This window comes from Gossypium arboreum, chromosome 4 (assembly GCF_025698485.1).
Source record: "Gossypium arboreum isolate Shixiya-1 chromosome 4, ASM2569848v2, whole genome shotgun sequence".
NCBI classification, from domain to species: Eukaryota; Viridiplantae; Streptophyta; class Magnoliopsida; order Malvales; family Malvaceae; genus Gossypium; species Gossypium arboreum.
Window position 1 is genome coordinate 118,178,116 of NC_069073.1, and position 27,022 is coordinate 118,205,137.

The 27,022-nt window shown below is 35.3% G+C and overlaps 3 protein-coding genes across 6 annotated transcripts; all 3 read left to right on the forward strand.

Annotated features, from left to right (window-relative positions):
- The first annotated feature begins 1,528 nt into the window (after positions 1-1,528).
- LOC108460211 (phosphatidylinositol 4-kinase alpha 1-like) lies at positions 1,529-17,047 on the forward strand. The gene is made up of 26 exons (XM_053026560.1): positions 1,529-2,715; positions 2,950-3,291; positions 3,401-3,562; positions 3,852-4,022; positions 4,171-4,329; positions 4,421-4,548; positions 4,710-5,016; positions 5,513-5,681; positions 6,011-6,228; positions 7,335-7,493; positions 7,606-7,785; positions 8,207-8,734; positions 8,858-9,217; positions 9,499-9,713; positions 10,744-10,927; positions 11,125-11,252; positions 11,376-11,529; positions 11,781-12,047; positions 12,579-12,656; positions 12,800-12,838; positions 13,907-14,079; positions 14,168-14,363; positions 14,760-14,900; positions 15,378-15,586; positions 16,198-16,359; positions 16,468-17,047. The coding sequence occupies exons 1-26, from the start codon at positions 1,840-1,842 to the stop codon at positions 16,724-16,726; spliced, it is 5,964 nt and encodes a 1,987-aa protein (XP_052882520.1). The 5' UTR covers positions 1,529-1,839; the 3' UTR covers positions 16,727-17,047.
- A 1,342-nt stretch (positions 17,048-18,389) lies between these two features.
- On the forward strand, positions 18,390-21,744 carry LOC108460357 (putative pentatricopeptide repeat-containing protein At3g18840). Of its 3 annotated transcripts, XM_053026561.1 has the most exons (3): positions 18,390-20,761; positions 21,341-21,541; positions 21,633-21,744. In XM_053026561.1, the coding sequence occupies exon 1, from the start codon at positions 18,664-18,666 to the stop codon at positions 20,686-20,688; it is 2,025 nt and encodes a 674-aa protein (XP_052882521.1). In that variant the 5' UTR covers positions 18,390-18,663; the 3' UTR covers positions 20,689-20,761; positions 21,341-21,541; positions 21,633-21,744. The 3 variants fall into 3 exon arrangements, with proteins under 3 accessions (XP_052882521.1, XP_017615307.1, XP_017615308.1); XM_017759818.2 differs by having other exon boundaries at positions 21,341-21,744; XM_017759819.2 differs by having other exon boundaries at positions 21,469-21,744.
- Positions 21,745-22,348: 604 nt separating this feature from the next.
- LOC108460361 (HVA22-like protein k) lies at positions 22,349-26,256 on the forward strand. 2 transcript variants are annotated; one of them, XM_017759823.2, is made up of 9 exons: positions 22,350-22,629; positions 22,874-22,932; positions 23,020-23,117; positions 23,652-23,703; positions 24,412-24,475; positions 24,721-24,816; positions 25,039-25,111; positions 25,775-25,930; positions 26,142-26,256. In XM_017759823.2, the coding sequence occupies exons 1-8, from the start codon at positions 22,612-22,614 to the stop codon at positions 25,885-25,887; spliced, it is 573 nt and encodes a 190-aa protein (XP_017615312.1). In that variant the 5' UTR covers positions 22,350-22,611; the 3' UTR covers positions 25,888-25,930; positions 26,142-26,256. The 2 variants fall into 2 exon arrangements, with proteins under 2 accessions (XP_052882522.1, XP_017615312.1); XM_053026562.1 differs by having other exon boundaries at positions 22,349-22,629; positions 25,775-26,256.
- The last annotated feature ends 766 nt before the right edge of the window (positions 26,257-27,022 follow it).

Sequence of the window (27,022 nt, forward strand, 5' to 3'; positions counted from 1 at the left end):
CCCCCTAAAAATAATTTTAAAATTAATCAAGTCCCTTGTCGAAAAGTACATCCAATTGATCCATTTGAACCATGATTTATACCCAATTGAGCCCCTTAAATTCATTTTGCTGTTGAAGCCCTTGATAACTGTTAACTGCTGATGTGGCGAGTGATATGGAAAAAATAACGACTTTTATCAAATCAACCTTAAAACTCGAATTGGATACTAAAAAGTTAACATCGACATTTTTGAATACCAAAATATATAAGTTTTATCAAATGCATGTATCGAGTTGGATAAAAATAATAATACAAATACTATATTAAAAAAGTGTCAAACTCGAATACCAAAAAATATATTAAACCTTAAAGAAATGGATATTTTAATTGAACTAATATTATATATTTTTGGTAGAAAATATTGTGTTTAATTCATGATGATATTCTAAAAGAGTGAGGTGGCGGATCAGATCTATCTATGCGAAATATACGAAATTAAATTTAATAATTAATACACCTGTGCCAGCCTGCCAGTTAAGACAAATTAAAGAACAAAAAAGAATCCGAGAAGCTCGAGGGGTAGGCGAAACAAAATTCGGCTTTAAATATTAAAATAGAAATGAAATGTTATATTTTTTGTATTAGTCCCTTTACTTTGTAAAAGTTACTAATTTAGTCTCTATATTTATTTCGATCAATTTTAGTCCCTACACTTTTTGAATTGGCCAAATTTAGTCTCTATGCTTTTCAGAATTTTAAATTTTAGTCATGACCCAAACAATACCATTTAAACACATTTGGTTATATTCAATTATTAGTCACATATAGGGGTGTAAATGAGACACTAGTGCTCGTAAGTTACTAACATTCGCCTCGAAAAAAAATTGAACTAGATTCGTTAGTTATCAAGTTGAGCTCAAGCTACTGATCGAGCCGAATTCAAGGTTAGTAATACTTGACTTGAATGATTCACGAGACTTATCGAGCTTTTTATGTGTTTATATTATTAAATTATGTTATGACCTTTAATATATATTATTAACCTAAGCTTAATTATTATTATTATTATTTTTTGGTGAAAACCCTAAGCTTAATTATTGAGTTGAGTTTGAGTACAAAAATTAGTAAATGAGCTTAATCGAGCTTGAGTAGTTCAATTATATCTCAAGCCGAGCTCACACTTAAAAATAAATGTTCTATTGAGCTTGAGCCGAGTATTGAGCTCCCAATTTTGAGTCAAGCTCTACCTCGAGCTCAGTAATATTTAGGCTCAGCTCGATTATTATTGGATCATTTGAAGTCCTTTTACTTTTTAAAATTTTAAATTTTATTATTGATGCAATTGATATTTATTAGTCCATTAACTGAATTTTTAGTGAGTAATATGTGAAAATAATAAATTAAAAATATAATTTAAGTTAATGAATTTAACAGTTATATGGATGAAAATTAAAAATTTGAAAACTGAAAACTACAATGACTAAAAGTACCAAATTAAAGTATGGGACTAAATCTACAACTTAAAAAAAAGTAAAGGACTAATAGCAGAAGTTAAATTCATTATAAACACATAATAAGAGGAAAAAAAGAAAAGAAAAAGAAGAGTACATGAAAAGCAGAGAAAGAGAGAGGAAATAAAAAGAGGCGACAATGGTAACAACGGCGACAAGTACATAACTGAACTAACAGCGACGTTACGAAGCTGCTTCTTCATATAGAAGAAGATATATGAGAAATCTGAAACCCTAATTTCTTTTTATTTTTTCTCATTCAGTTATGCGATCTTTTTAGTGACGAAATCTGGTGGCGAGAGTTGATTTTGATCGGATTTTTTCAGTCAGAATTTTGGTGATCGGAGATGGAGTCGATGATCGAACTGTGCGACATTATAGCGAATAATCCGGAGAAATTTAGCGATAAAATTGCCTGGATTTGCGGGAGGTGTCCACAGTCGGAGTTGTTACTGGGCGGATCGCCTAGAGTTTCGAGGTCACAGCTCAATGCGGTGCTCGTCGTCGCACGATTGCTCTCTAAGTGCCCCCATTCTACTGACAACCGCCCTAAATTGGTGATATTAGAGTTTATTCGGGCAATTCCGACTTCGTTTCACCGTTCCTTTTGGCCGCAGTCGTACAACAACGACTCAATTGCTTCCTTCTTCGTCGATTTCTTGAAATACGTGTCTGAATCTGCCGATTCGTCTCCTGATTTCGGTTTCGAGATCGCAGGGTTGGTTGGGGAGGTAGTTATGGCTGCGGTTAATAATCACGATACAAGCAGCAATGATTCGGCAATTTCTAGGGCTTTCTTGTTGGCTTTATCGCAGAATTTCCCTCCAATTTTACCGTCAGATGCTGATAATTTGATAAATTACCTTGTCGAGCAGTTGGCTATATCAGTTCCGGAATCACCGAGGGAGCTAATTCCAGGAAGCTCGGAGACATCGTCTTCTCAAAGTTCACCTTTGAGCGCCAAGCATTTTCAAGGCATTGAGATTTCAAGCCCGGCCAACGACTCATCCAGAGGGTCTTTGATGACAAATGGTGGTGGGGCTATGTTTAGGCAACAAGTTGCCTCCTTCGAGGAGGAGCCTGTGGAGAGTATGGAGAAACTAGAAATTGCTTTTAAATTGATTGCTCATATTTTGCACAAAGTAAGTATTGATCAAAAGCTTTTGGAGCAAGTGAGATTTATTGCTAAGAAGCAGCTTCAGTCTATGTCTGCATTTCTAAAGGTAAATGCCAACAAATATCTCGTGGCATTTTATTTCTCCTTTTTGGGCAACTGAATGATGAATTTTTAGGGAAAGTTATGAAATGAACACTATACAAGAAATGGTTAAAAAAGAGATGGGAGATAACTTGCGCTCGCAATAAATTTGTGTATTAAGTTGGTCTTTCAAATTTATATGAGCACTTAGTAAGGAAAAATGAGATGGACGTACTTTTTATTTTGACTTGGTTTGCAGATAAGGAAGCGTGATTGGACTGAACAGGGGCCACTTTTAAAATCCAGAGTAAATGCGAAACTTTCGGTATATCAAGCTGCTGTTAGGATGCAAATTAGAAGTCTTCTATCTCTTGAGGCAGATGCTAAGACCTCTAAGAAATTGGTTCTTGAGACTCTTGCGTTGTTGATAGATGCTGCTGAAGCATGTATAATCTCTGTATGGCGAAAGTTGAGAGTTTGTGAGGAGCTTTTCAGTACCTTGCTTTCTGGGATTGTACAAATTGCTGTCCCTAGGGGAGGGCAGCCTCTGCGTATTTTGCTCATTCGCCTTAAACCCCTTGTACTGGCTGCATGTATGCAGGTTTGTTTTATAGTTGGGATTTGGGTTCAGAATCTCTAAAATGGTCTTATAGGTTTATATATGTATTTTCTTTTCTTCTTTTATGTTTCTTACAACAAGATTACAACAGGCTGATACTTGGGGCAACAGCCAAGGAGCCATGTTTGAGAGTGTTCTTAAGACATGTTGTGAGATTATAGAATCTGGCTGGGCGAAAGACCGGGCTCCAATGGATACATTTATCATGGGATTAGCAACCAGCATTCGTGAGAGAAATGATTATGAGGAGCAGGTCTGTGTATAATATTAGCTTTATATTACCATATCTTCTCCGGTTGTGTTGTTATACAATCTCTTTTATCAATTTAGATTAAAATTCTTTTTTTTTTTTTCTTTTTCTGTCATTTCCTTTAGCTTGGATATTCTGTATTTTCATGTATAGAGGCTGCTCTCTCTCTCTCTCTCTCTAGGTGGTGGTTATGTTGCCTATATCTATGCTTGTATTAACCAACAAGTGATAACTATAAACTCCATTTAGTTTTGATATCTTGCAATGCCTACATGGGCAATTTGAATTGCAGGTTGATAAAGAGAAACAAGTAGTTCCAGCCGTACAGCTTAATGTAATACGTCTGTTGGCTGATTTAAATGTTGCTATCAGCAAGCCTGATGTGGTGGACATGATACTTCCGCTTTTTATTGAAAGCTTAGAAGAGGGTGATGCTATGACTCCTAGTTTACTACGGCTTCGAGTATGTATTTTCTAATCATAGATTTGAAAACTTTTTCCCCACTATCTACATATGCGAGTAACTTGAAGAGTTGACGTAATAATCATGCTTCTTTGAATATTGTTGGCATGTTTTCTCGGCTTTGACCTGTACTCTCAATTTGCTGCAGCTTCTTGATGCTGTTTCTCGCATGGCAAGTTTAGGTTTTGAGAAGTCATATCGGGAGACAGTTGTTCTAATGACAAGGAGTTACCTGAGTAAACTATCAAGTGTAGGGTCTGCTGAAAGCAAAACATTGGCCCCAGAGGCCACTACAGAACGTGTTGAGGTATGCATTATTTGTGAGATATACGTTACTATTTAGTTGTCTGGGAGTTTTTCTTCTTGATTAGATACTCACTGATTCAATCACATTCTAGACTCTTCCTGCAGGATTTCTTTTGATTGCTTCTGGTCTAAAGAGTGCTAAATTGCGTTCAGACTATCGCCTTCGCCTGTTATCTTTGTGTTCTGATGTAGGTTTGGCTGCTGAGTCAAAAAGTGGAAGGTAGATATTTTCTGAATAGCAATATATTTTTCTTGTTTAATATATTTCAAACATTGTGTTCTGCTGGTTCTGTGTCGTAAGGCTTACTTTCTACAACTTTTTTTATCCACCTTGTTGTGCATGCTTTAGATATTTTATGCTCGGTATTTCAAATTTTGCAGGAGTGGAGCTGATTTTCTGGGGCCCCTACTTCCTGCTGTTGCTGAAATATGTTCTGATTTTGATCCTACGCTAAATGTGGAACCTTCAATGCTGAAGTTATTTCGCAACTTGTGGTTCTATATTGCTCTTTTTGGACTGGCACCTCCTATACAGAAGACTCCAACACCTGCAAAACCAGTTTCCTCTACATTGAACAGTGTGGGAAGCATGGGTACCATTGCCCTTCAAGCAGTGGGTGGACCATATATGTGGAATGAACTTTGGTTTGCTGCTGTCCAGCGTATTGCTCAAGGGACTCCTCCCCTTGTAAGTACATCTTCAAGAATTCTTCCGTGAGCGCTGACATTATTTCCTCTGACAAATGAGTAGCTTATTTGAGAAATCATTAGCTTTTTCTTTAGTCTGCTGTCTTGCTAGTAACCTTTATCAGGCTGATTTATATTTAATAGTTGTATTTGACACTTTTTCTTATGTTTTTGATGTACTTGTTTATACACAAATAAGTTTGACATTAACACATTAATAAAGTTCTAATTGTCTAGTTGAAATGGTCTTAATCAGGTGCCTACACTTAGTAGTTGAGTTGATTAATAATATGTTGAACATTAGAAACTTTTTATGTTGGGCTGACTCATAGTGCAATGTCTCTTAAAGGCTTTTTCAACCTTCTACGTCTTTGGAGCAATGTGTATATTTTTTTGGATTGTGCTTGTATCAACTCAGTTTGAGTTTTTTTTGCTTCTGAAAATAGAACTGCATACCCATGCGCACAAATTATATCTAAGTTTGTGTTTCTTTGCAGGTTGTTAGCTCAGTGAAGTGGCTTGAAGATGAGTTGGAACTAAATGCCCTTCACAACCCTGGAAGTCGTCAAGGGAGTGGCAATGAGAAAGCTGCTGTTATCCACAGAACAGCTCTTTCTGCTGCTTTAGGTGGGCGAGTTGATGTTGGAGCAATGAGCACAATTTCAGGTCTGGTGAAGTTAATGCACTTTTACGGTGGATATAACTCTGTTCTCCATATTAATAATTCCTTGTGTTATAATAGCTTGTTATTTAGTGGAACTTATCATCTGCTGCTGTCTATACCATTATTTATTTATTTATTTGGGTTTTCTTTCCTAGGAGGCTCTTTCTTTTGTTGATAAAATACAATATTGGGGATGGGGAATGGGGGATTACAGGGTTTGAACCCATGTCATCTAGGTGACTAACGGGAGCTATAACCACTGCTTCACTCAAATGTCGGCTCCTAGGAGGCTCCTTTGATCAATGTCTCTTTTTGCTTTTTTAATTTTCAGGTGTAAAGGCAACATACCTTCTTGCTGTGGCTTTCCTGGAGATAATACGGTTCAGCAGTAATGGTGGCATCCTTAATGGTAGCACAAGTTTGACCGCTTCAAGAAGTGCCTTCAGTTGTGTCTTCGAGTACTTGAAAACTCCAAATCTTATGCCTGCTGTCTTGCAATGTTTGACAGCAATTGTGCACAGGGCATTTGAAACAGCAGTGTCATGGCTTGTATGTCTTCAATTAACTTGAAGTTTTTGGAGTATTATTTTATTCTTTTTTGTTGTACTTGTCAGTTTGAATACGATCTTCTTATTAGGAGATTTTATGAGGCATGCATCTACGCATCTTTGTTGTTAAAATTATAATTAATAATCTTATAATCAATGGACTTCTACTTTATTGAGCACTAGTTCCTTAACAAGTTGGATGTTCAATCTAGTGAACTGTCTCATTCTAAAAATATTTTACACTTCATTTCACTGGCTTACTTTACCTTTTCAGTTAGACATATGAAAAAGACACTTAGTGAAGAGTCATATACAAGATAGCATCAGGGCCCAAAAGCATAAGAGAATCAGTTATGCATCTATCATATATAAGTTCCTTGTTTCTTTTCCACTTTTTATTTAATTTCTTGTCAGCCTCAAATAAATTAAATAATCACTTTGAATGCTGATATATTTAAAGGGCCCAAATATATACAGATTGTTCTGCACATGATATTTTTTAGGAGAAGTACATTGAGAAGATCAGCATGTGCCATAAACTGTGGCTGTAGTATGAGGCACCTGTCTCTGGGATTTGGATTTCTACAACCATTTTACCTTCTTCTTTTTTTTTTTTTTATACTTATGATATTGTTGTTTTATTTTACTAATAAGCTCCCTTTTTCTTAAGTGCTGAAGATGGGATGATTCTTCTTGGGTAGTTAAGTTTCTTGTGCTCCAAAAATAGATTGTTCAAAAATATGTTATCCCTTGACGTCCTTTATAGTGCTGTCTGGGAAACTATTTGTTTTTGTGCTCAATCATCTGATTAGTTTATGCACAAGTACTCTGTTACTTTTCTTTCTCCTGTAAATTTTAAAATAAGTGCAACATTCTTAACGACAATGGTAAATAAATTTGTCTTTAACTTAATCCCTTCTTCCAATTAAGTTACATTCTCTTGGATGACATTACCAAACAGTACAAGGGCATCGTGTCTTTTGCTACCAGTACAATATTGGTTTCTTGTCCTGTTCTTTTATACACTTTCTTTCTGTGTTTTTCTGATTTGTGCATGCGCACTTAATCATACTATATGAACCTCACAATTTCTTCATATGCTTTCAGGAAGACCGAATAACTGAAACAGGCAATGAAGCTGTCCTTAGAGAATCTACCCTTTTTGCGCATGCTTGTTTTCTAATAAATAGTATGTCACAGAGGGAAGAGCGCATTCGTGATATTGCTGCGAACCTTTTGGTTCAGCTTAGAGATAGATTTCCTCAGGTGAAGTTATATTAGTGATGTTCTTCTTGCCTTGCAGTTATTCTACATTTTGCTTTCCCAGTATCCATGATTGGATTAACATGCTTGAGACAAATGGGCTAAATATGTGCAGGTTTTATGGAATTCATCTTGTCTTGATTCTCTGCTTTTTACTGTTCAAAATGACACACCTACTGTTGTCAATGATCCTGCTTGGGAAGCCGCTGTTCGCTCTTTGTACCAAAAAGTTGTTCGGGAATGGATTGTCATATCACTGTCTTATGCTCCATGTACTACTCAGGGTCTACTCCAGGTTGCTCACTGGATGACTGTATATGTTATTTGCTTTTTTGCTTATTATTCTCCCTCCTCCTTGAATATGTGAATCCTAAATGATTATTATGTAATATATCCATTGGGCATTGAATTTTAAACATCTCTGACAATTACTACTTTATTTTTTTGACTAATGACATTTAGTACTAGGATGCCTTGTCCCCCCCTTTTCAAAAGAAATTTGACTTCCCTTACATATATATAGAGACACACATACTCATTATTTAGCTTAACAAATTTCAGTTATGAATCTTTTGGTGGTTTCTTAGTTGTTTAAACATTAAGGCTGTTCTTTCTTTTTCTCTCTCCATCAAAACAATTCTCAAGATGACCTAGAGTTGTTCCTTTTTTCATATATCTTTTAGTAAGTTGTTTTTGGTTCCAAATATATACCACAGGAAAAGCTCTGCAAAGCAAATACATGGCAGCAGGCACGGCATAAAACTGATGTGGTATCTCTATTGTCTGAGATAAGGATTGGTACAGGAAAAAGTGATTGTTGGGCTGGAACACGAACTGCAAATATTCCTGCTGTCATAGCTGCAGCTGCTGCAGCATCAGGAGCAAATTTAAAATTGTCAGAAGCCTTCATTTTAGAGGTCCTCAGTACTGGTATTGTTAGTGCAACAGTAAAATGTAACTATGCTGGAGAAATTGCTGGCATGAGAAGGTTGTATAATAGCATTGGTGGGTTTCAATCTGATTCTCCACAAACAGGTCTTGGCGGTGGCCTCCAAAGGTTGATTGCGGGAGCATTCTCTCAACCGGCAGAAACTGAGAATGATTCATTTAATGAGATGTTGGTTTCGAAGTTCGTGCGTCTCCTTCAACAATTTGTCAATATTTCAGAGAAAGGTGGAGAAGTGGACAAGTCACAATTCCGCGAAACTTGTTCTCAAGCTACTGCTCTACTTCTGTCAAATCTGGTAAATCTGTCACTATTTTATATATGTATATACATATATATATTATATGTAGACTTAGTGCTGAAAAGTATTTTTAGTGCCATTCCACTCTTACCCTTTAAAAACATTCCAATTCTTTGCCAGGATTCTGACCGGAAAGCAAATTTGGAGGGCTTTGCAAAACTTCTGCGTCTTCTCTGCTGGTGTCCAGCTTATATTTCTACCCCTGATGCTATGGAGACTGGTGTCTTCATCTGGAGTTGGCTGGTTTCTGCTGCTCCGCAATGGGGGTCTCTTGTCCTTGCTGAACTTGTCGATGCATGGTTATGGACAATTGATACAAAACGAGGTCTCTTTGCATCTGATGTGAAATATTCAGGACCTGCTGCAAAATTAAGGCCCCACTTGGCCCCTGGGGAACCAGAGGCACTGCCTGATACTAATCCTGTTGACCAAATAATTGCTCATAGGTTGTGGTTGGGATTTTTTATTGACCGCTTTGAGGTAACAGATAATTTGTATTTGCTTTCTGACGCAAGTGTATTTCATGTCATTATGTTTATTGCTTCTTGTTTATCACTGAACTGCATTGGAACATAAATGGAGTAATATTTGTGTGTTTGTCAGCGTATATGCATGTGTGGTTGGGTTTCTTTTTCACCACCAAATGTTTTTGCACTTAATATTTATTATCTTGTGTTCTGAGGTCTGACTATATTTAGGTACATTCCAACATGGGATTCTCATTTTCTGATGGTAATCTCTTTATATTGTTTGGTTAATAGGTAGTTCGTCACAATAGTGTTGAGCAACTTTTGCTACTTGGTCGGATGTTGCAAGGAACAACCAAACGTCTCTGGAACTTTTCACATCATCCGGCAGCCACTGGCACCTTCTTCACTTTCATGCTTCTTGGTCTTAAGTTTTGCTCTTGCCAATCCCAAGGGAATTTGCAGAATTTCAGAGCTGGGCTTCAGTTGTTGGAAGATAGAATATACCGGTAACTGCAACTTACTCTTTTTTTTTTTTCGCTTTCAATATACAGCTTGTTAATTCTTTTGTTAAAATTTCTTTTTGGACAAGTAATTGACTTTTGGCTCCTGCTTTCTTAACTCTCTTTCACTTTCAAGCTATGCCTTTTCGATTATTTTTGCTTTGGTTTTCTTTTTGGACAATTCATTGACTTTTATTTCCTGGTTTCCTAGGACCCTGCAATCTCATTCTTCATATTATTCTAAAAATGTTTTTCCCCTTTGTAGTAAAAAACTTAAGAATCACTGTTTCAACACAAATGCACATGCAAATAAACACACATATACATGTACATGTATATGTACATATAATTATATATACCATTTACCCTGCTTATTTGAAGAATGTGCTACTGAACTTGTTATTAGACTCAAAGGATGATTACTATATATAGCCTATGGAAGTTTTGATTGCCAAAATGGGAATATAATGTCTGTATACTAGGCAACTGTCATGATTCCTAATTGGGATATTGCAATAAGTTTGGCATTTTATAAGATCACATATTTTTCCATTTCATTTTGCCTTTTCCATTTAAAATATCTATATGCTAAATGATAAAGTTCAAACACGTTAATCATGGTCCATGGTTGCATATGTTTTGCCATCAGGGCAAGACACTTATATTGATTTACACGGCTTCAGTTTCTGACCATTTACACATGCTTTTGAGTTCCATTTCTGGGACATTAATTGCTAATGGTGCATGTCAAGATAGAAGGAAATACAATTGATGATGGAGTTTTCAAACCCATCAAGGACTTTGGCTTTTGGTATTAAGGGATGAGATTGATTTTATTAAATTAAGTGTATTGAACAATCAGTGCTTGTCTGTTGGTCGTACCCCTTGTAAGGAGAGGTAAGGTTCTTAAGGTTTAAAACTGCCTTTTGGCCTCAGGCTTCATCATATGTGTGTGTAATTGCGTGTGTGTTATTAACTTCTATCTTTTGCAGCATACCTTTGCAATTGTATTCTAAGCTGTTTTTGGTGCATGCAGGGTCTCTTTGGGGTGGTTTTCCTATGAGCCTGAGTGGTATGACACAAACAATATAAATTTTGCACAGAGTGAGGCTCAATCCGTCTCTCTTTTTGTTCACTATCTCTCCAGTGGGAGGCTAGATTCTCTGCAGTCTGATTCCAAGGGGCGTGCAACTGAGAATGGGAACTCTTTGGTTGGGGCGGTAAGATGGTCATCTTTCAGTCCTGTGTTTTTAAAATGTTTCTACCTCAGAAAATTTATCTGGATTATATGCGTGTTCTGTTGTCATACAAATCCTAAAGTTATTTGAATATTTGCAGAATGATCAATATCACCCTCTCTGAATTGTATGTATGTTCTGTTGCCAATTGAATATTAAAGCTAGTAAAAAAATTGCAGAATGATCACCCTGTATGGGGCCAGATGGACAACTACATTGTTGGAAGAGAAAAACGAAAGCAGCTGCTTCTAATGCTGTGCCACCATGAGGTTGATCGGCTTGAAGTTTGGGCACAACCTCTTTCAAAGTATTTTCATTTTTCATTGGAATATATCTGTTGATATTTAGTTTCACAATAATTTTTTGGATCCTTTTGTTGCATTAATTTCTTTACTAATTTTTTTTTTTTTGTATTTATCTTTATATTCAGGGAAGGCACATCTTCGCGGCCCAAAATTAGCCCAGACAAATGGATCGAATATGCCAGGACTGCTTTCTCTGTGGATCCTCGAATTGCCTTTTCGTTAGCCTCAAGATTTCCAACAAACACTCATCTGAAGGCTGAAATAACTCAGCTAGTCCAGGTATGCCTTATAGAGTACGTAGCTGCATTGTAACGGCAAAGAAATGAAACTTGTAAATTACTGTGTGGCTATTAATTGTTTAGCTGGTAAGGTGATGGTTGCCACTGTCATTGTGGTTATAAGGCTGAGCATTTCAGAAACATCCATTGATTTGTTCTCTGATCTTCTACTTCTATTGTTATAGTTTTATTGTGCCATTATGGCATGATATTAGTTGATTGCTTCTTGATTTTTTGGCATTTCTCATGCAGTCACACATACTGGATATCCGCTGTATACCTGAGGCATTGCCATATTTTGTCACACCAAAGGCAGTTGATGAAAATTCAGTACTTTTACAACAATTGCCTCATTGGGCTGCTTGTTCAATTACACAAGCTCTTGAATTCCTTACTCCCGTATACAAGGGTCATCCACGTGTAATGGCTTATGTTCTAAGGGTTTTGGAGTCCTATCCTCCTGAACGTGTAACTTTCTTCATGCCACAACTTGTGCAAGCTCTGCGATACGATAAAGGGGTGAGTTATCACTGGAATTATGGGTATTTATCTATATTTTCTGTTGTCATTGAGGTGCAATACTAGAAAGTTAACCTCACATAGGGTAGTTTGTAGGCTTGATGCTTATTAGGTTAGGCTGAGAGCTTTCAGGCTCTATCTCAAAATTTTGACACAAGGTACTGAGCTATTCAAACGAATTTGGGCATGAGACATCATTCATACCAAGTGATAATCAACATTGCCTCTATTGCTGCATTTTGTATAAATTTATTTGGTACTAATCTGATTTTTCCATCCTCCTTCCCAAAACCACCAAAAAGACCTTAATATTTTTATCACTGTATGGTTTCCATTTATGTTTTCAAATGATTGGGAACTTGAGTCAGTTAGATGCATCAAAGTGTTTGATCATCGGGGTTAAAGGTTGGATAATCTTTCCTTGTCCTTATTGCCAGAATTGCAAACCTAAATTATCTTATTGCTCATACAACCTTCCTATTGTTTTTTACACATGTTAATTTTTGCATTGATGACTTTTCCTTTTTGCAGAGGTTAGTGGAAGGGTATTTGCTTAGAGCAGCTCAAAGAAGTGACTTATTCTCACATATTCTAATATGGCACCTGCAGGTGTGAAAAAAAAAAATATTTTTCCTGGAGTAGATAGTATGCCTTTTCAATTGGTTTTGTGGGGAATAGATGATCATCTTCACTTTTCATTACATCAGTTTTTGATTATATGTAAGTACTGAGTGCTTACTTTGTGATGGCAGGGTGAGACATGTGACCTTGGGAAAGATGCAAGTGGAAAGGTTTGTGTATTCGGTGTTCTCTTTTTATTGGAAACTTGCCTTATTGATTTGGAAAGCAGGACTGTACATTGGTTCCTAAAAGTGTCCGGATTTTGGGCTAGGGGACTGACTGCATATCTAATGGGGTTGAATGGTGACACAATCTAAGGTCATAAGCTACCTGTATTATATAACTAAGAAGGAAAATATGAATGAAAAATTACAGAGAAGTGTGAGGAGGTAACTAAAACTCTTCTCTGTATACATACTGGTAATTGACTCTAAAAGAGGGCATTTGTCTCAACGAGAAAAAAGTAGGTTATGAAAATGTTGATGACACGTGTACAGAATGGTAAAATTGCAATCTATCTTTAGACTAAAGGGAAACCTTGCATTCCTTTGGACAAGAATAATGTCAGTGGTTCTCTCAAATTATTTTTTTGTTCATATTTGAGGCTGCTTCAGATTGAACTCTAGTAACTGGAATTAAGAGTCTAGCACTCTACCAATAGATCACATGTTTGTTGGTAATGTCAATGGTTATCCTTGTCAAGTACCTTTTGCTTACTGTTGGTGAGGGCATATTGACTCTACTTAGCATCAATTCCGTACTTTCACTTCTATCGTTTGCCAAAAATTAAAAATTATATGATTTGAGTTATAGAGTCTACCGAACTGTTTTTTATAAAAAGTTAAATCATGCATTTTGTTCTTAAAACTAGTTTTGTAATTTATTAATTCTCCAATTTTGTTTTCTTTCATATCCAATTTTACCTTAGTGAATGCAAGGTTTTGATTGGTGATGGGTAGTGGAAAACTTATAATTGGGCTGGATTGGAATTTGATTAATGGTCCAATAAGATTTAAGGGTGTGGCATGGATTAGCATTGCTCAATCATATCAACAGAATTCCTTGTTATCAAGTGGTCATCTCAGACTGGGAATGTTCTGATGGGATTTTATGTTGAATGCTAAACATAACATGATTGTTCTGATGCCATTAATTTGTTGAACTTTTGAAGCTGTAAAGCATACGACTGTAGTCTTCCATTCTCTGATCAGTGACTTGTATACATTCTATTATTTCAGAATAGTGCATTTCTAGAACTGTTACCAATTGTTCGACAACATATTATTGATGGTTTCACGCCCAAGGCCCTTGATGCATTTCGAAGAGAATTTGAGTTCTTTGACAAAGTTACATCCATTTCTGGTGTCCTATTTCCTCTTCCAAAGGAGGAACGCCGGGCTGGCATCAGGAGGTATTTCCCTTTCTTAATGATTACAGTTATGTCATGTCTGATTTCTTTCTGGCAATTAAATTGGTTGAGTGGCATGCTATTGGTTTAGGGAGTTGGAGAAAATTCAAGTGCAAGGTGATGACCTTTATTTGCCAACTGCTCCTAATAAGCTTGTTAGGGGCATTCAGGTTGATAGTGGAATACCCTTACAATCGGCGGCAAAAGTTCCTATTATGATCACATTTAATGTGGTTGATCGGGATGGCGACCAGAATGATATAAAGCCCCAGGCTTGCATTTTCAAGGTAAACTCGTGTTTGAATTGGACAGGACACATTATGGGTTGAATTGCTTACACTTAAGCTCAAAATTCTATCTTGTACCAATAATTTTGGGATAATTCAAAACCCCCTTTATTTGCTTGGCTGCCCATGTTTGTACATTTATGCACCAATTATGGGGCCATCTCCCTTTTTTTCTCCTACAAAAGACAAGGGATACTGTGAGCACCAACCAGCTCTGAAAGGGGGTTTCCTTTTTAGTATGTTATAGGAGTTTTGGATTTTATAAAATTGATCTTTCCGCTGGATTTTAGTATGTTATAGGAGTTTAGCTTTCTTGTTTTGCTGGATAAAATGCATTATCTTGATTTCTTACATAAAGCCGCGCTGCCATCTTTTTATAATTGACTTTTATTCAAGGTTGGAGATGATTGTCGACAAGATGTTCTTGCTCTTCAAGTGATAGCTCTTCTAAGAGACATATTTGCAGCTGTTGGACTTAATCTCTATTTATTTCCCTATGGTGTTCTCCCAACTGGTCCAGAGAGAGGTATAATTGAGGTGAGCATATCTTCTAATCTGTTAAGCTCTTGTTTTGCATCTACATTAATTCTGTTACACTAGTGAAGGAACCTTTGTTGTGTAATTCTTTTTGACATAACTAATCTATAACAGCTAAATTTACAAGGAAAAAGACCTTTGAGGGAATATAATTCTCCCACTGCTGAGTTGTTTTTGGTTTTGTTTTGTCTTATTGTTGTCATTCTTGCAATTGTCTGTCCCAACTCGTAGGTCTTTCACCATCACAACAGAGAATGACTTTCTAAGAAGGTTTTGTTTAGTGAATTTAGGGAATACCACTGCTATTTTCACCTTGCTCCCCCAATGTGTACTATACAATCAAATATGACGATGTGGTTTGATTTATTAGTGAAGTTACTTGTGCATGTGTCTTGTTACAGGATAATCGTTCCTAGGGTACTATAATGAATATTTCACTTAATAAGTTCCCTCTCTTATTTTTTCCCCTTGATGCAGGTTGTGCCTAATACACGAAGCAGAAGCCAGATGGGTGAAACAACTGATGGTGGTTTGTATGAGATTTTTCAACAGGATTTTGGGCCTGTTGGCTCTCCTGGTTTCGAAGCTGCACGCAGAAACTTTATAATTAGCAGTGCAGGGTATGCTGTAGCAAGTCTTCTACTTCAACCGAAGGATCGACACAATGGCAACCTTCTTTTTGACGAGTATGACTCTGCTAGTTCCTTGACCAGTGATCGGTAGAATAGTTAAATTTTATAATTTATACTCCAAAACATGATTATAGATGATTGTAAAAACCGGCTAGGTCTTAATCTTTTACAAATCATTATACTTATGTTAATAAAAACTGTGAACAATTATTGCACTGATGTCATAAACACATAATCATATAGGAGTGAATTAGAAACAAACCAGCCATAGTACCAAACCCTATGTTGTCAGTTGATTTGCTTTTAGAAAACCTGAACCTGCGAAGAGGTAATCACTTAGGAATAGTTAAAAAAGACGCAAGTATTGAACTAATGACTGGAATACATAGCCATATATGAATTAATTAGATTTTAAATCCGGTTTGATGCACATGATTTTTTAATTATATTTTTTCATAACTCTAATTTGGCTTTTATTCTTTTAAATCATACTAATTTTTAGTTTATCTTAAGAGAACAATTAACATATTCTTCTAGATCTATTATTTATACAATCATATACATTTAAATTGTTAATTTTATGCGGCCATTTATTTTTTGGTAAACTTTGTACTTTTTTTTTTTTTTAATACAACTCAACCACTGTGATATGCATGCCAATGCAGTTTCGGGAGGCTTGTTCATATTGATTTTGGTTTCATCTTGGAAACATCACCTGGTGGAAATATGCGGTTCGAGAGTGCACATTTCAAGTTGAGCCATGAGATGACTCAATTACTAGATCCATCGGGAGTTATGAAAAGTGAAACCTGGGACAACTTTGTAAGGTGATTTCTTCTTTGCTCGATTTTATACTTCTATCTTATCTGCATACCCTTCATTTTATCTTTATTGTCCAAGTCGTGTTGAGTTTGTTCTTTGTCAAATGCTTGCAGCTTGTGTGTGAAGGGATACCTTGCCGCTCGCCGACATATGAATGGGATCATCAACACTGTGCTGCTTATGCTTGACAGTGGATTGCCTTGTTTCAGCAGGGGTGATCCCATTGGAAATCTTCGCAAGAGATTTCATCCTGAGATGAGCGAGCGTGAGGCCGCCAATTTCATGAAAAATGTCTGCACCGATGCTTACAACAAGTGGACAACTGCTGGCTATGACCTAATACAGTATCTGCAGCAAGGCATTGAGAAGTAGAGTCACGGGTAATTATCTTTGAGTGTACATTATCGTTTGTAATTTATAAATATTCTTTTACCCCCATAGTTACAGTTTTCTTGAGGAAATCCCACCTAAGCAAGGCTCGGAAGTATAAAATATGTGGCACAAGCAATTGATTTGATAAGAGAGAAAATGAGTTGAGTTCTTTGTAACCTAGTGGTGGACATCCTTGTTAGTTAGGTTTGTAAACGATTCCCCCCCAAAAAAAAAATGTTTGGGAAAGTAATAGTTTGAATGCACGTGGGGGATAGTTTCTGTTTGAAACAAAAATTCTATTGAATTCTTAATGTTTATGAACTGAGCCTGAGTTCCAAGGCTTATGATCTCTGTAGGAGATGATTGGTTAGCTTAGCTTCAGTTCTCAACTTCGATTGTGATGGATAGGGGTTCTTGATTGTACTGAAGATAGGATGTTTGGGGTCAGACCCTTAGCACGTCTGGTATTGTGTTCTTGCGGAGTCTATGCTCTGTTTTAGCTCCGAGATTTTAGCCTGCCACCCAGAAGAGCGGCTCAGGTGCACCTTTGTTTGTGGTTCACATGATGATGCCAAGAGCTAAGGGGTTCACAAGACCAAGCTAAGAGCCACCCATGTCGCAAATATGTCCTTTATATGTTAGACGCATGGGTTCGAACCCCACCTTGCGCCAACTCGTCAGTTTCTTGGCACGGTTGTGTTAACTCTCTGGGCATTCAACACCACTGTGTGAGCTATGACAAAGGCGCCTGCCTTCTTCAAGAATGGGGGACAAAACACAATGCTGGATGGGTTGATGGCCTGACCCCTTACCAGATTTACATATTTATTTTTGAAAGGTGACATCTAACAAAATCGACGTTTGAATTTCATCACTTGGATCTTATTCAATGCTTAAAACCTTTGAATTTTTACATCTATTAATGTCCTTAGCTACGTTAATGTTTTGAAGGTAATCATGAAAGGTTAACAGGATTTCGCGTTTGTTATATGGAAAATGCCCCGAGAATATATCCCCATGGTTGACGCTAGTGCTTCAATTTCTTGTGGTGCACGTATAATTCTCACCATTTTTAGCCGCACTTAGCTATACATACTTTTATACCTTTTCTGTAAGATTAATATTGTAAATATTTTGTTGTTATATTCCATCTTCTAATCTTTTACGTAATTGATTCATGAGTAAATTAAAATGTCCACTTATTTTTCGATTTAATAATTTCCAATCACTAAATATATATAAAATTAATATTCTTAATCAATATGATAAAATATTAGATTAATTCCAAGCTTCATGTACATTAACTGTTTTTATAAATTCAATGTAAAATTATTAAAATATTAATCATATAAAAGTTATAAAACGTATAAGATTATTTTAATTTCCTCTTCTCATAATTAAATGTAGGGTTAATGTTTTAATGTTTGACCTTGGTAAGTGTTCTTGAGATTTGAATTTTTATTTTCTTCAACTTAATTTTTAATTTGATTTTTAATTTGATAATTATTTTCAGGTTGAGACTTAGAAATTTATTTTCCTAAAATTAATGCCTAATATTTTTTTGAAAAAAAATTAGACGAAAGAAAATCCACATCCCAATGTAAGAACAAAATTCAAGATTAATTTATATATATATAAATTAAAACAATGTGGGAATCATGGCCAAGTATTTTCCTGTTAAAAAAAGTTTGAAGGAAAGCATATATATTAGTGCAACTACTAGCAGGGTTACTTTTGCCATTAAAGGAAAAGGAAAGAGAGATATAAACCCTCCACCTGGTCTTGGTTCCCAAGGGTGGAATCCCCTGTGTCATGATCCATTCCCGCCCTGTTGCGCTAGCCTGAATGTTCGTTGTTTAGTTCCCAATATCCTTTCTCTCGACACTGTTTCTGGTTGAAGACTTTAATACCGATTTCCCATTCCTGTTTTTGCATGAATGAGGTCGTTGAGAGATGGTTTAATATTCCACGTTCAATCAATCAAAGCTGGCTTGTCACCGCCCATTCTCACATCCAATCAACTCATTCATTTGTATTCTAAACATGGCCGTATTCATGAAGCTCGAAAACTGTTCGATGAAATGCCCGAACGAAACGTTTTCTCTTGGAACACAGTCATATCCGCCTACATAAAATTCCAAAACCTAACTCAAGCGCGTGCTTTCTTCGATGCTGCACCAGGGAAAGACTTGGTCACTTATAATTCCATGTTATCTGGTTATGTAAGCACCGATGGGTATGAAACTCCCGCGCTTGAATTATTTTACGACATGCAAACGGCTTGTGAGGATAAGATAAAAATCGACGAATTTACTGTAACTACAATACTGAACTTGAGTGCGAAGTTGGGTAAATTGAGCTATGGTGCTCAGTTACATTGTTTTATGGTGAAAACAAGGAATGACAAAACTGGGTTTGCTGTGAGTTCTCTCATTGACATGTATTCTAAATGTGGGTGTTTTAAAGAAGCCTTTCAAGTTTATAAAGGCGGTGGTGGGTTGGTTGATTTGGTTTCCAAGAATGCAATGGTGGCAGCTTTTTGTAGAGAAAATGAGATGGAAATGGCTTTGGAACTTTTTTGGAAAGACCCTGAGTTGAATGATGCTGTATCTTGGAATACTTTGATTTCAGGTTATCAACAACATGGTTATTTAGAAGAGTCCTTGAAGTTGTTTGTTATGATGAGAGAGAATGGGTTTAGATGGAATGAACATACTTTTACAACTGTTCTAAGTGCTTGCGCTACATTGAAGAATTTGAAAGCTGGAAAGGAAGTTCATGGGTGGGTTTTGAAGAATGGTTTGATTTCGAATCCGTTCGTAAGTAGTGGCATTGTTGATCTCTATTGCAAGTGTGGTAAAATGAAGTATGCAGAGTTAATGCATTTGTGTAGTGGGAGAAACAACTCCTTTTCAGTCACTTCAATGATTGTGGGATATTCATCTCAAGGTAATATGGTAGAAGCACGGCGGCTTTTCGATTCATTGGCTGAGAAGAATTCCGTGGTGTGGACAGCATTATTTTCTGGTTATCTCAAATCACGGAATTGTGATGCAGTGTTTCAACTCTTGAGTGAATATTGGGACAAAGAAGCAACTGTTCCTGATGGTTTGATACTTATGAGTGTCCTTGGTGCTTGTGCCATACAAGCTGCTCTGGACCCAGGAAAGCAGACTCATGGTTTTATGCTGAGAGTGGGAATTGAAATGGATGAGAAGCTATTTAGTGCTATGATTGATATGTACTCGAAATGCGGGAATATTGCATATGCAGAAAAGATGTTTCGAATGGTTAAGGTTAAGGATTCAGTCATTTATAATGTAATGATGGCTGGCTATGCTCACCATGGGCATGAAAGTAAAGTTTTCCTGCTGTTTGAGGAAATGCTGCATCAAGGAATCAAACCCGATGTTGTTACCTTTGTTGCACTTCTATCAGCTTGCCGTCACTGCGGTTTAGTAGAACTCGGAGAACAATACTTTAATTCCATGAAAGAAGTTTATAAGATATTGCCTGAGAATGACCACAATGCTTGTATGATTGATCTGTATGGGAGGGCTAACCGATTAGACAAAGCTGTGGCATTTATGAAAGCCATTCCGATAGAGCATGATGCTGCTATTATGGGGGCATTTCTGAATGCTTGTAGGGTAAATAAAAATGTGGAATTAGCCCGAGAAGCAGAAGAGATACTACTAAGAATTGAAGGAGATAACGGGGCTCGTTATGTTCAGCTGGCTAATATTTATGCTGCAGAAGGTAACTGGGCTGAGATGCGGAGGATAAGGAAGGAGATGAGAGGGAAAGTCAAGAAGTTTGCTGGTTGCAGTTGGGTTTTTGTGGAAAATGGAGTTAATACTTTTATCTCTAGTGACAGATCCCACTCGAAAGCTGAGACTATTTATGCAACATTAGACTGCTTAAGCAAAGAACTACAAGAACCTGTTGAGGCATTCCTTTGAAAGAACTCGAACATGTCATTCCATGTTGTCATCTGGTTTTTGTTGCTCATTCAGTGCCATGAATATTCAGGAGGTATGTTAATAGTTTCATTATGGTGAACAGGTTGTTCTTATACATATTCATTGTAGAATAACCATTCTTCATCTCTTTATTTATTATGTTTTTATTTTTAGATTGTTAAATGCAATACTATAACAGCATTTTTGCATCTTTGATGTCCTCTTAATACAAAGTTTGTACAACTTAATCCTTTATGGATGAAAATCATGTCTGTTTGTAATACTTTTTAGCTAAAATATTGGCACAATTATCATACTCTCCCTTTGTACTAGGAGTTGGATTGTATTTTACTTTTACTAAAAAATGAGCAAATTAGTCTCTGTACATTAGATCACATAGCAAATGACCAGTGTGTAGTAAAAGGAGCAAAATGCAATTTGACTTCTAGTAGAGGGCCTCCATGGTACTTTTACCATCATTTTTTGTTTCTCATCTTCATTTGCTTGCTTTTCCGACTCAAGGTTGTTGAATGTTACTCGGATTCAGGTTTGTGGGATCACATGGAATGTTGCATTGACAGTATTTTATTAACTTTGGCCTATGAAATCAAACTTGAAATTTACTGGTTTCATTGTTTTCTTTCTGAAATAGGTATCCTCTATTCGTTGTTTGGCGAAGAGTCGAAGCCAGAGATTCTTTTTAAGTGTCGTAGTTTTATGCATTGTATTAACTTATAATTTCATTATTTTTAAAGGAACTAACCCTTAAAAAATTTACAGGGCCAAGACTTTGGGAGCTTAATGATATAAACAATCAATTATCATTGAATTTGGTTCCATGGTGTCCATTCTGGTAATCCATTCATTTATCTTGTTTCTTCATAAAGATAGAAATGACATTTTACAACTGCAACAGCAATGCTAAACTAGGCCAAAATATGCAGAGCAAGACAAAGGTAGAGGCAGAGTTTATGTGAATATAAATTGATGTGTATTTGATTAACCCTTTATCTTTACAAATTTTATTCCAAATTTTATAATCATTGATTCCAAGGATATTATTGATTGTTAATTTTTTTTACACTCATATATCTTTTTTTAATATTTATTTTTAATATTTTACTATAACAACACTTGTCAAAAAATTTTACTTTAATATTAAAATCTAAAAATATTATATAAATATAATACTTTAAATATATAACAGAAAAATAACAAAATATTATATAAATATAAAAATTTTAAAGACCTTCAATTTACAAGGCCGATGCTCTACCACTAAGCTATTGGTACTTCCTTATAAAAAGCCCTTAAACATAAAAGATAGTTGGCTAATATACTAAAAAGCCCTTAAACTACTCCACTTTGTTTAAATAAGTCTTTAAACTATTTTTATAATTAAATAATCCTTTGAATTTTTACCCATAAAAGCATTTGATTTACATTTTATGCTGGTTCAAAATTTTTTTACTTTAATTTTAAAATCAAGTGTTTTCATGATAAAAATTATGGGTCATTTTGGTAGCAATACCAAAAACTCAAGCACCAAACTAAACATTAGAGTCAAATTCAGGTACCAAATGATAAATTAACCCATTTATTAATACTTAAGATTTTATGCGTTATACCAAATTGGAAAAAGTTTGTAACTACAGAGGCTAAAAGTTGTTTTATCCCTTTCTGGAAATAAAAGCAAAGAGATTAAATTGCAAAAGTTTGAAGATTTATGCGACTGGGGAATAGTAAAAAGACGAATTTTCTTATTGAATCCTGCTTCTGATTGTGAGTCCTCCAGTTTCCAATTCGAATTAGGGAATTCTTTAAAGCACCGCAATCGAAGTAATCAAACTTTCAACTGTACTCTGCAAATTCAACAATCTCCCTTCAAAACCCAATCTCTCTCTACAATTTCCAGAAAATTTCATGGATTTACCGAGCGAGGTCTCTCATTTCTTTTTTGTTTTGCAATTTATTTTTAATATTTAACTATGTTAACAAGTTTGAAATGGTTATTTATCAGTTAATTTAGGGTTTAGTTTATACATTTTCTGCATTCAATTAAGAATTAGTACTGTCTGCTTATTTTAACTTAAAAAGAAACGAAAAGAAAAGAAAATCATTGTTAAGAACAATTAGGGTTTAATTTATGTCGAGTTAGAAATAATTGGTTATTGAATTTGTCTAGGTTGGATTAAAACTGCTTTTCTCTCCAATTAGTTCCAATATTGTTGTTCGAACGGCATGGTAAGCTCTTAGTCAAAAATTTATCAAATCTTTTCTCCATTGATCATGATTCTGTTGCTAATTTTTTTTTTAAATTTTATTTCATAGTTGTACAGTTGGGACTGTAATACCAGTTTACTCGACTTTTAAGGCGATCGAAAACAAAGATCAAAACGAGCAGCAAAAATGGCTTCTTTATTGGACTGGTTACCCTGCTATTCCAATTTTTCAACTTATCTCTGTTTTACATGCATCATGAATTTGTTCAATTATATTATTGTCTAAAAGATGGCTTTTTATTGAATTTTGTTTCCGATGGACAAGTTATAGTTGGGAACAAACACGCACGATAAAGCACACAATGAAATCGCCATTTCACCGATGCATATACCCTATGCAAATTTTATTTTTATGTACTACTGATGGACTATGGAGTTAGATTATCCATTTTTTCATGCCCTGCTTGTCTTGTTTTCTTGTGCTGTTAATGTGTTTTAGATATTATATATTAAGATACATTTTGAGAAGTTAATAATGTGTTATATAGATTTAGACACATTCATACGTGTTCATGTTCCATTTTGTGTGTATTGTCTTCGTTTTGCGTAATCATGTCATATCCAAAAGTATTTGGTCTACTTGAAGCTGGGGCTAATGAACTTCATACTGATTAAGTTGCTTGAATGCATTATTCAACTCTGTTTTTACGTTTCACAGAAGTTCTTATTTTTTGTTTGCAGTTTATGGATCTTTTAGTGTTACTGAAGTGTTTGCTGACAAAATACTCTCCTGGTACCTTTTCTAAAACTTAATTGTTGCAGAAATGGTTTTTTTTTTTTTTTTTGGTAAAAAGACCTCTCCAGTCATTCTCAAATTTGAAATTGCGCAAATTGGTCCTTCTAAAAAAATCAGAGCAATTTAATCCCTATCAATTTCGAAAGTGAGCAATTAAGGACAATCAATCACGTCATTAATGTCTTCAGTCAATTGTACATAATTTTGATTGGTATAATAACAAATTTAGCTCTCGATGTTTACATGTTTTGTCAATTTGGTCTAGATTCTAAAAGATTCAACAAATGTTGCAGGCTAAATTTGTTTAATCATTGACAAATTGACAGAATGTGTAAACATCGAGGGCTAAATTTGTTATTATACCAATCAAAATTATGTACAATTGATAGAGGATTTAAACATAATGATTAGTTGTCCTTAATTGCTCACTTTCGAAATTGAGAGGAACTAGAGAGATCATTTTACCTTTCTTTTTTTTATGTTGTTCGGTTTTTTGCTTCATATTTACAAGTGAACTATCAGAATTAAAGTTTCATAATGAATTGTTCTTGCTACACTTTTTATGCAACTAATTTATTACATATATGGTTGATCAATGTTTGGATTTACTGATTATTTCTTTTGGTGCTGGTTCTTGCTTATTTCTAGGTTTAAAGCATTCTCTTTCAAGTGTTATAAGGAAGTTCATTTTGTTTGTTTCCTCAGGTTTCCTCTCTACTACCATGCAAAATTTGCTTTTCTAGTTTGGCTTCAACTTCCATCTTCCAATGTAAGCTCAGTTTTTGCTTCTGTTTCACAGATAGGATAGTTTATTACTTTGATCCTGCACGCACCAATTTTAAAAGGGTATCCATGTTTATTAGGGTATAATTGCACTGTTAAATCAAACCGAAAAAATAGATACTGTTATTCCGTATTTTTTGCAAACTGTATTTGAATATTCCTTTTTTGTTATTGTTTTTATATGCAACTAGATGAACAATATACACTTCATAACTGGTTGGTCTCTAACAGGGGGCCAAGCATTTGTATAAGAGCCATCTCCGTCCATTTCTACTTAGGCACCAAGCTACATTTGATAAAATATTGGAGTTCATTAACAGTGAAATGGTAAGAATTTGTTCCTTTGTTATATTACAAGTGTTTGTTGCGGCTCATGCCGATAATTTTCACTCATCAACCACTGGTTCGATCTTCATTCTTATTTCCACAAACATGATTTTGTCACTAAACTGGAGGGTGATTCCCTGGTTTCTATTTTAGACTAGGAATTTAAACATTTAACAGTAATTGTAAAATGTTGGAGGCCTGATTGATTTAATGAAACTGTAGAGCAAAATCGTTAGCGCACGCCAAGCAGAAATCAAGTTTGCAAGGACACTTATCGTGAAGCTCATGGCATCAGGTACATCATTGGACCATTATTAATTTTATTCTATGTTGGAAGTACCACGTTCACCTGCAAAGCTATATTTAAAGTTTCTGTATTTACATTTTTTTTAATTAAAGTACCTGGGAGATCCTTATATTATAGGGATTGGATCAAATTAGTCTCTCTTTCATTAAATTGATCAATTTACTCCCTATACTATTAAAAAGAATCAAAAAAGTCTAAATTGTAATAACAAAGTTAACATTTACAGTGTAAAAAATGTCTTGAAACTTATTTTTTCAGTTGCAGTTCAACAAACAGAAGACAAAAGACTTTGTTTATAGAACCATAAAAACTTAAAAAATATCAACTCTCTTAAACAGTAAATGTTAACTCTATTTCAATTTGGCCTTGTTTGATTCTTTTTAATAGTATAGAGACTAAATTGATCCATATAATAGTAGAGGGGCTATATTGATGAGGTCCCTATAATAGGGGGACCTCTTAAGCACATTCACCTATTTTTTTCTTAAATCTACCACTTCACTAAGCATTTTTCTAAACACATTGCTAGGTTTTAAGGCTCTAATTTGTTCTTATGGTTAGGTTTGATGCAATATAAAAGAAATTTAAAAAATCAAAATAAGTGTAAAAGCTTCAATGGAATTGAATCTCTCGTTTTCTTCTTATTACCAGTGAACCAGATTGTTTGGTATCTTATTCACCCTATGCAAACACCACAAAATCGTTCCATCGAAGGCCCAAGACAAGTAGATTCTTCAGATACACAATCAAACAGTGAAGACTGATGCGGTCATAATAAGCCTTAATTTGCAGACATAGCCTCTATTGGTAACCTCCTTACTCTACCACTTTTGGTTAAATACTTGTTTGTACCGATATTTCTCGAGTTTCGGATAAGCTTTAAAAAAGGTTCAGTATATACATACAGAGTTTCTGTTGGAAATATGATTTCTTGGATCCATCCTTCTATCATGTTTGTGTGTGTGTATATATATATTTGTAAATAGGAGTTTTTTATCTGTAATTTTTGCCTTTGCAGCTTTTGCTGAGGGAAAATGTGTACAAGGTATAGAAATTGTTATAGTCAACCCTTCTTCAATATCAATGTAAAACTAAAATATTCATAATCTTTTACATGATTTATATTTGTTTAATTTGGTGATTGTATTTCATCCTCTATTGATAGATTGTGTGCCTCCAGAATCATATATAATATATATATATGCATGCATTTAAGATTGTGGAGAGTTATATTTTGATGATTGAAATTTCAATATGCTATATCAAAGATTGAAGAGAAGCGATTAATTTAACATCACATAACATATCAGAAACATCTAATTATATAACAATATTATATTACATATTAAAAACAATCAAAATCTAGTGAAGTTTTTGAGTTGTTTGCTACTCTTGCACGGCTTGCTAAATTTTCTTGAAATGCATGCCAAACCCTTGGGCGGCTTTTGTTTGTCTAGGCAGAAAATATAGAGCCTTTTACAGCACTTATATCATCCATGCATAGTATATTGGCTTACCTCAAACTACACACCATTTTGTTGATCCGTGCAGCAAACATAACCATCGAAAATCTTGCTCGTGTTACCCGGAAACTTTAACTCATTTCCATCAACTCTAACATTAGATAGTGAGAAGGCGAGACAAAGCACATATTAAAAAACGAGGTTGATCTAACGGTTAGCAATAGAGAGCTGGAGTTAAGTGGTTCTAAAGTTGATTTTATTTCTAAAAATTGAGTTTTGAAGAAAAATGAGTGGGGATTTGTGAAGAAGCCATTGAGAGAAGCATTTTGATGCCTATTTTCGCTGGAGAAGGAACAGTTAAGATTCCAGAAAAAGGGAAAGGGTTAGATCGTCCATTGTTGCAGAGGAGGAAAGAAAAGAAATAATTTGATCAATA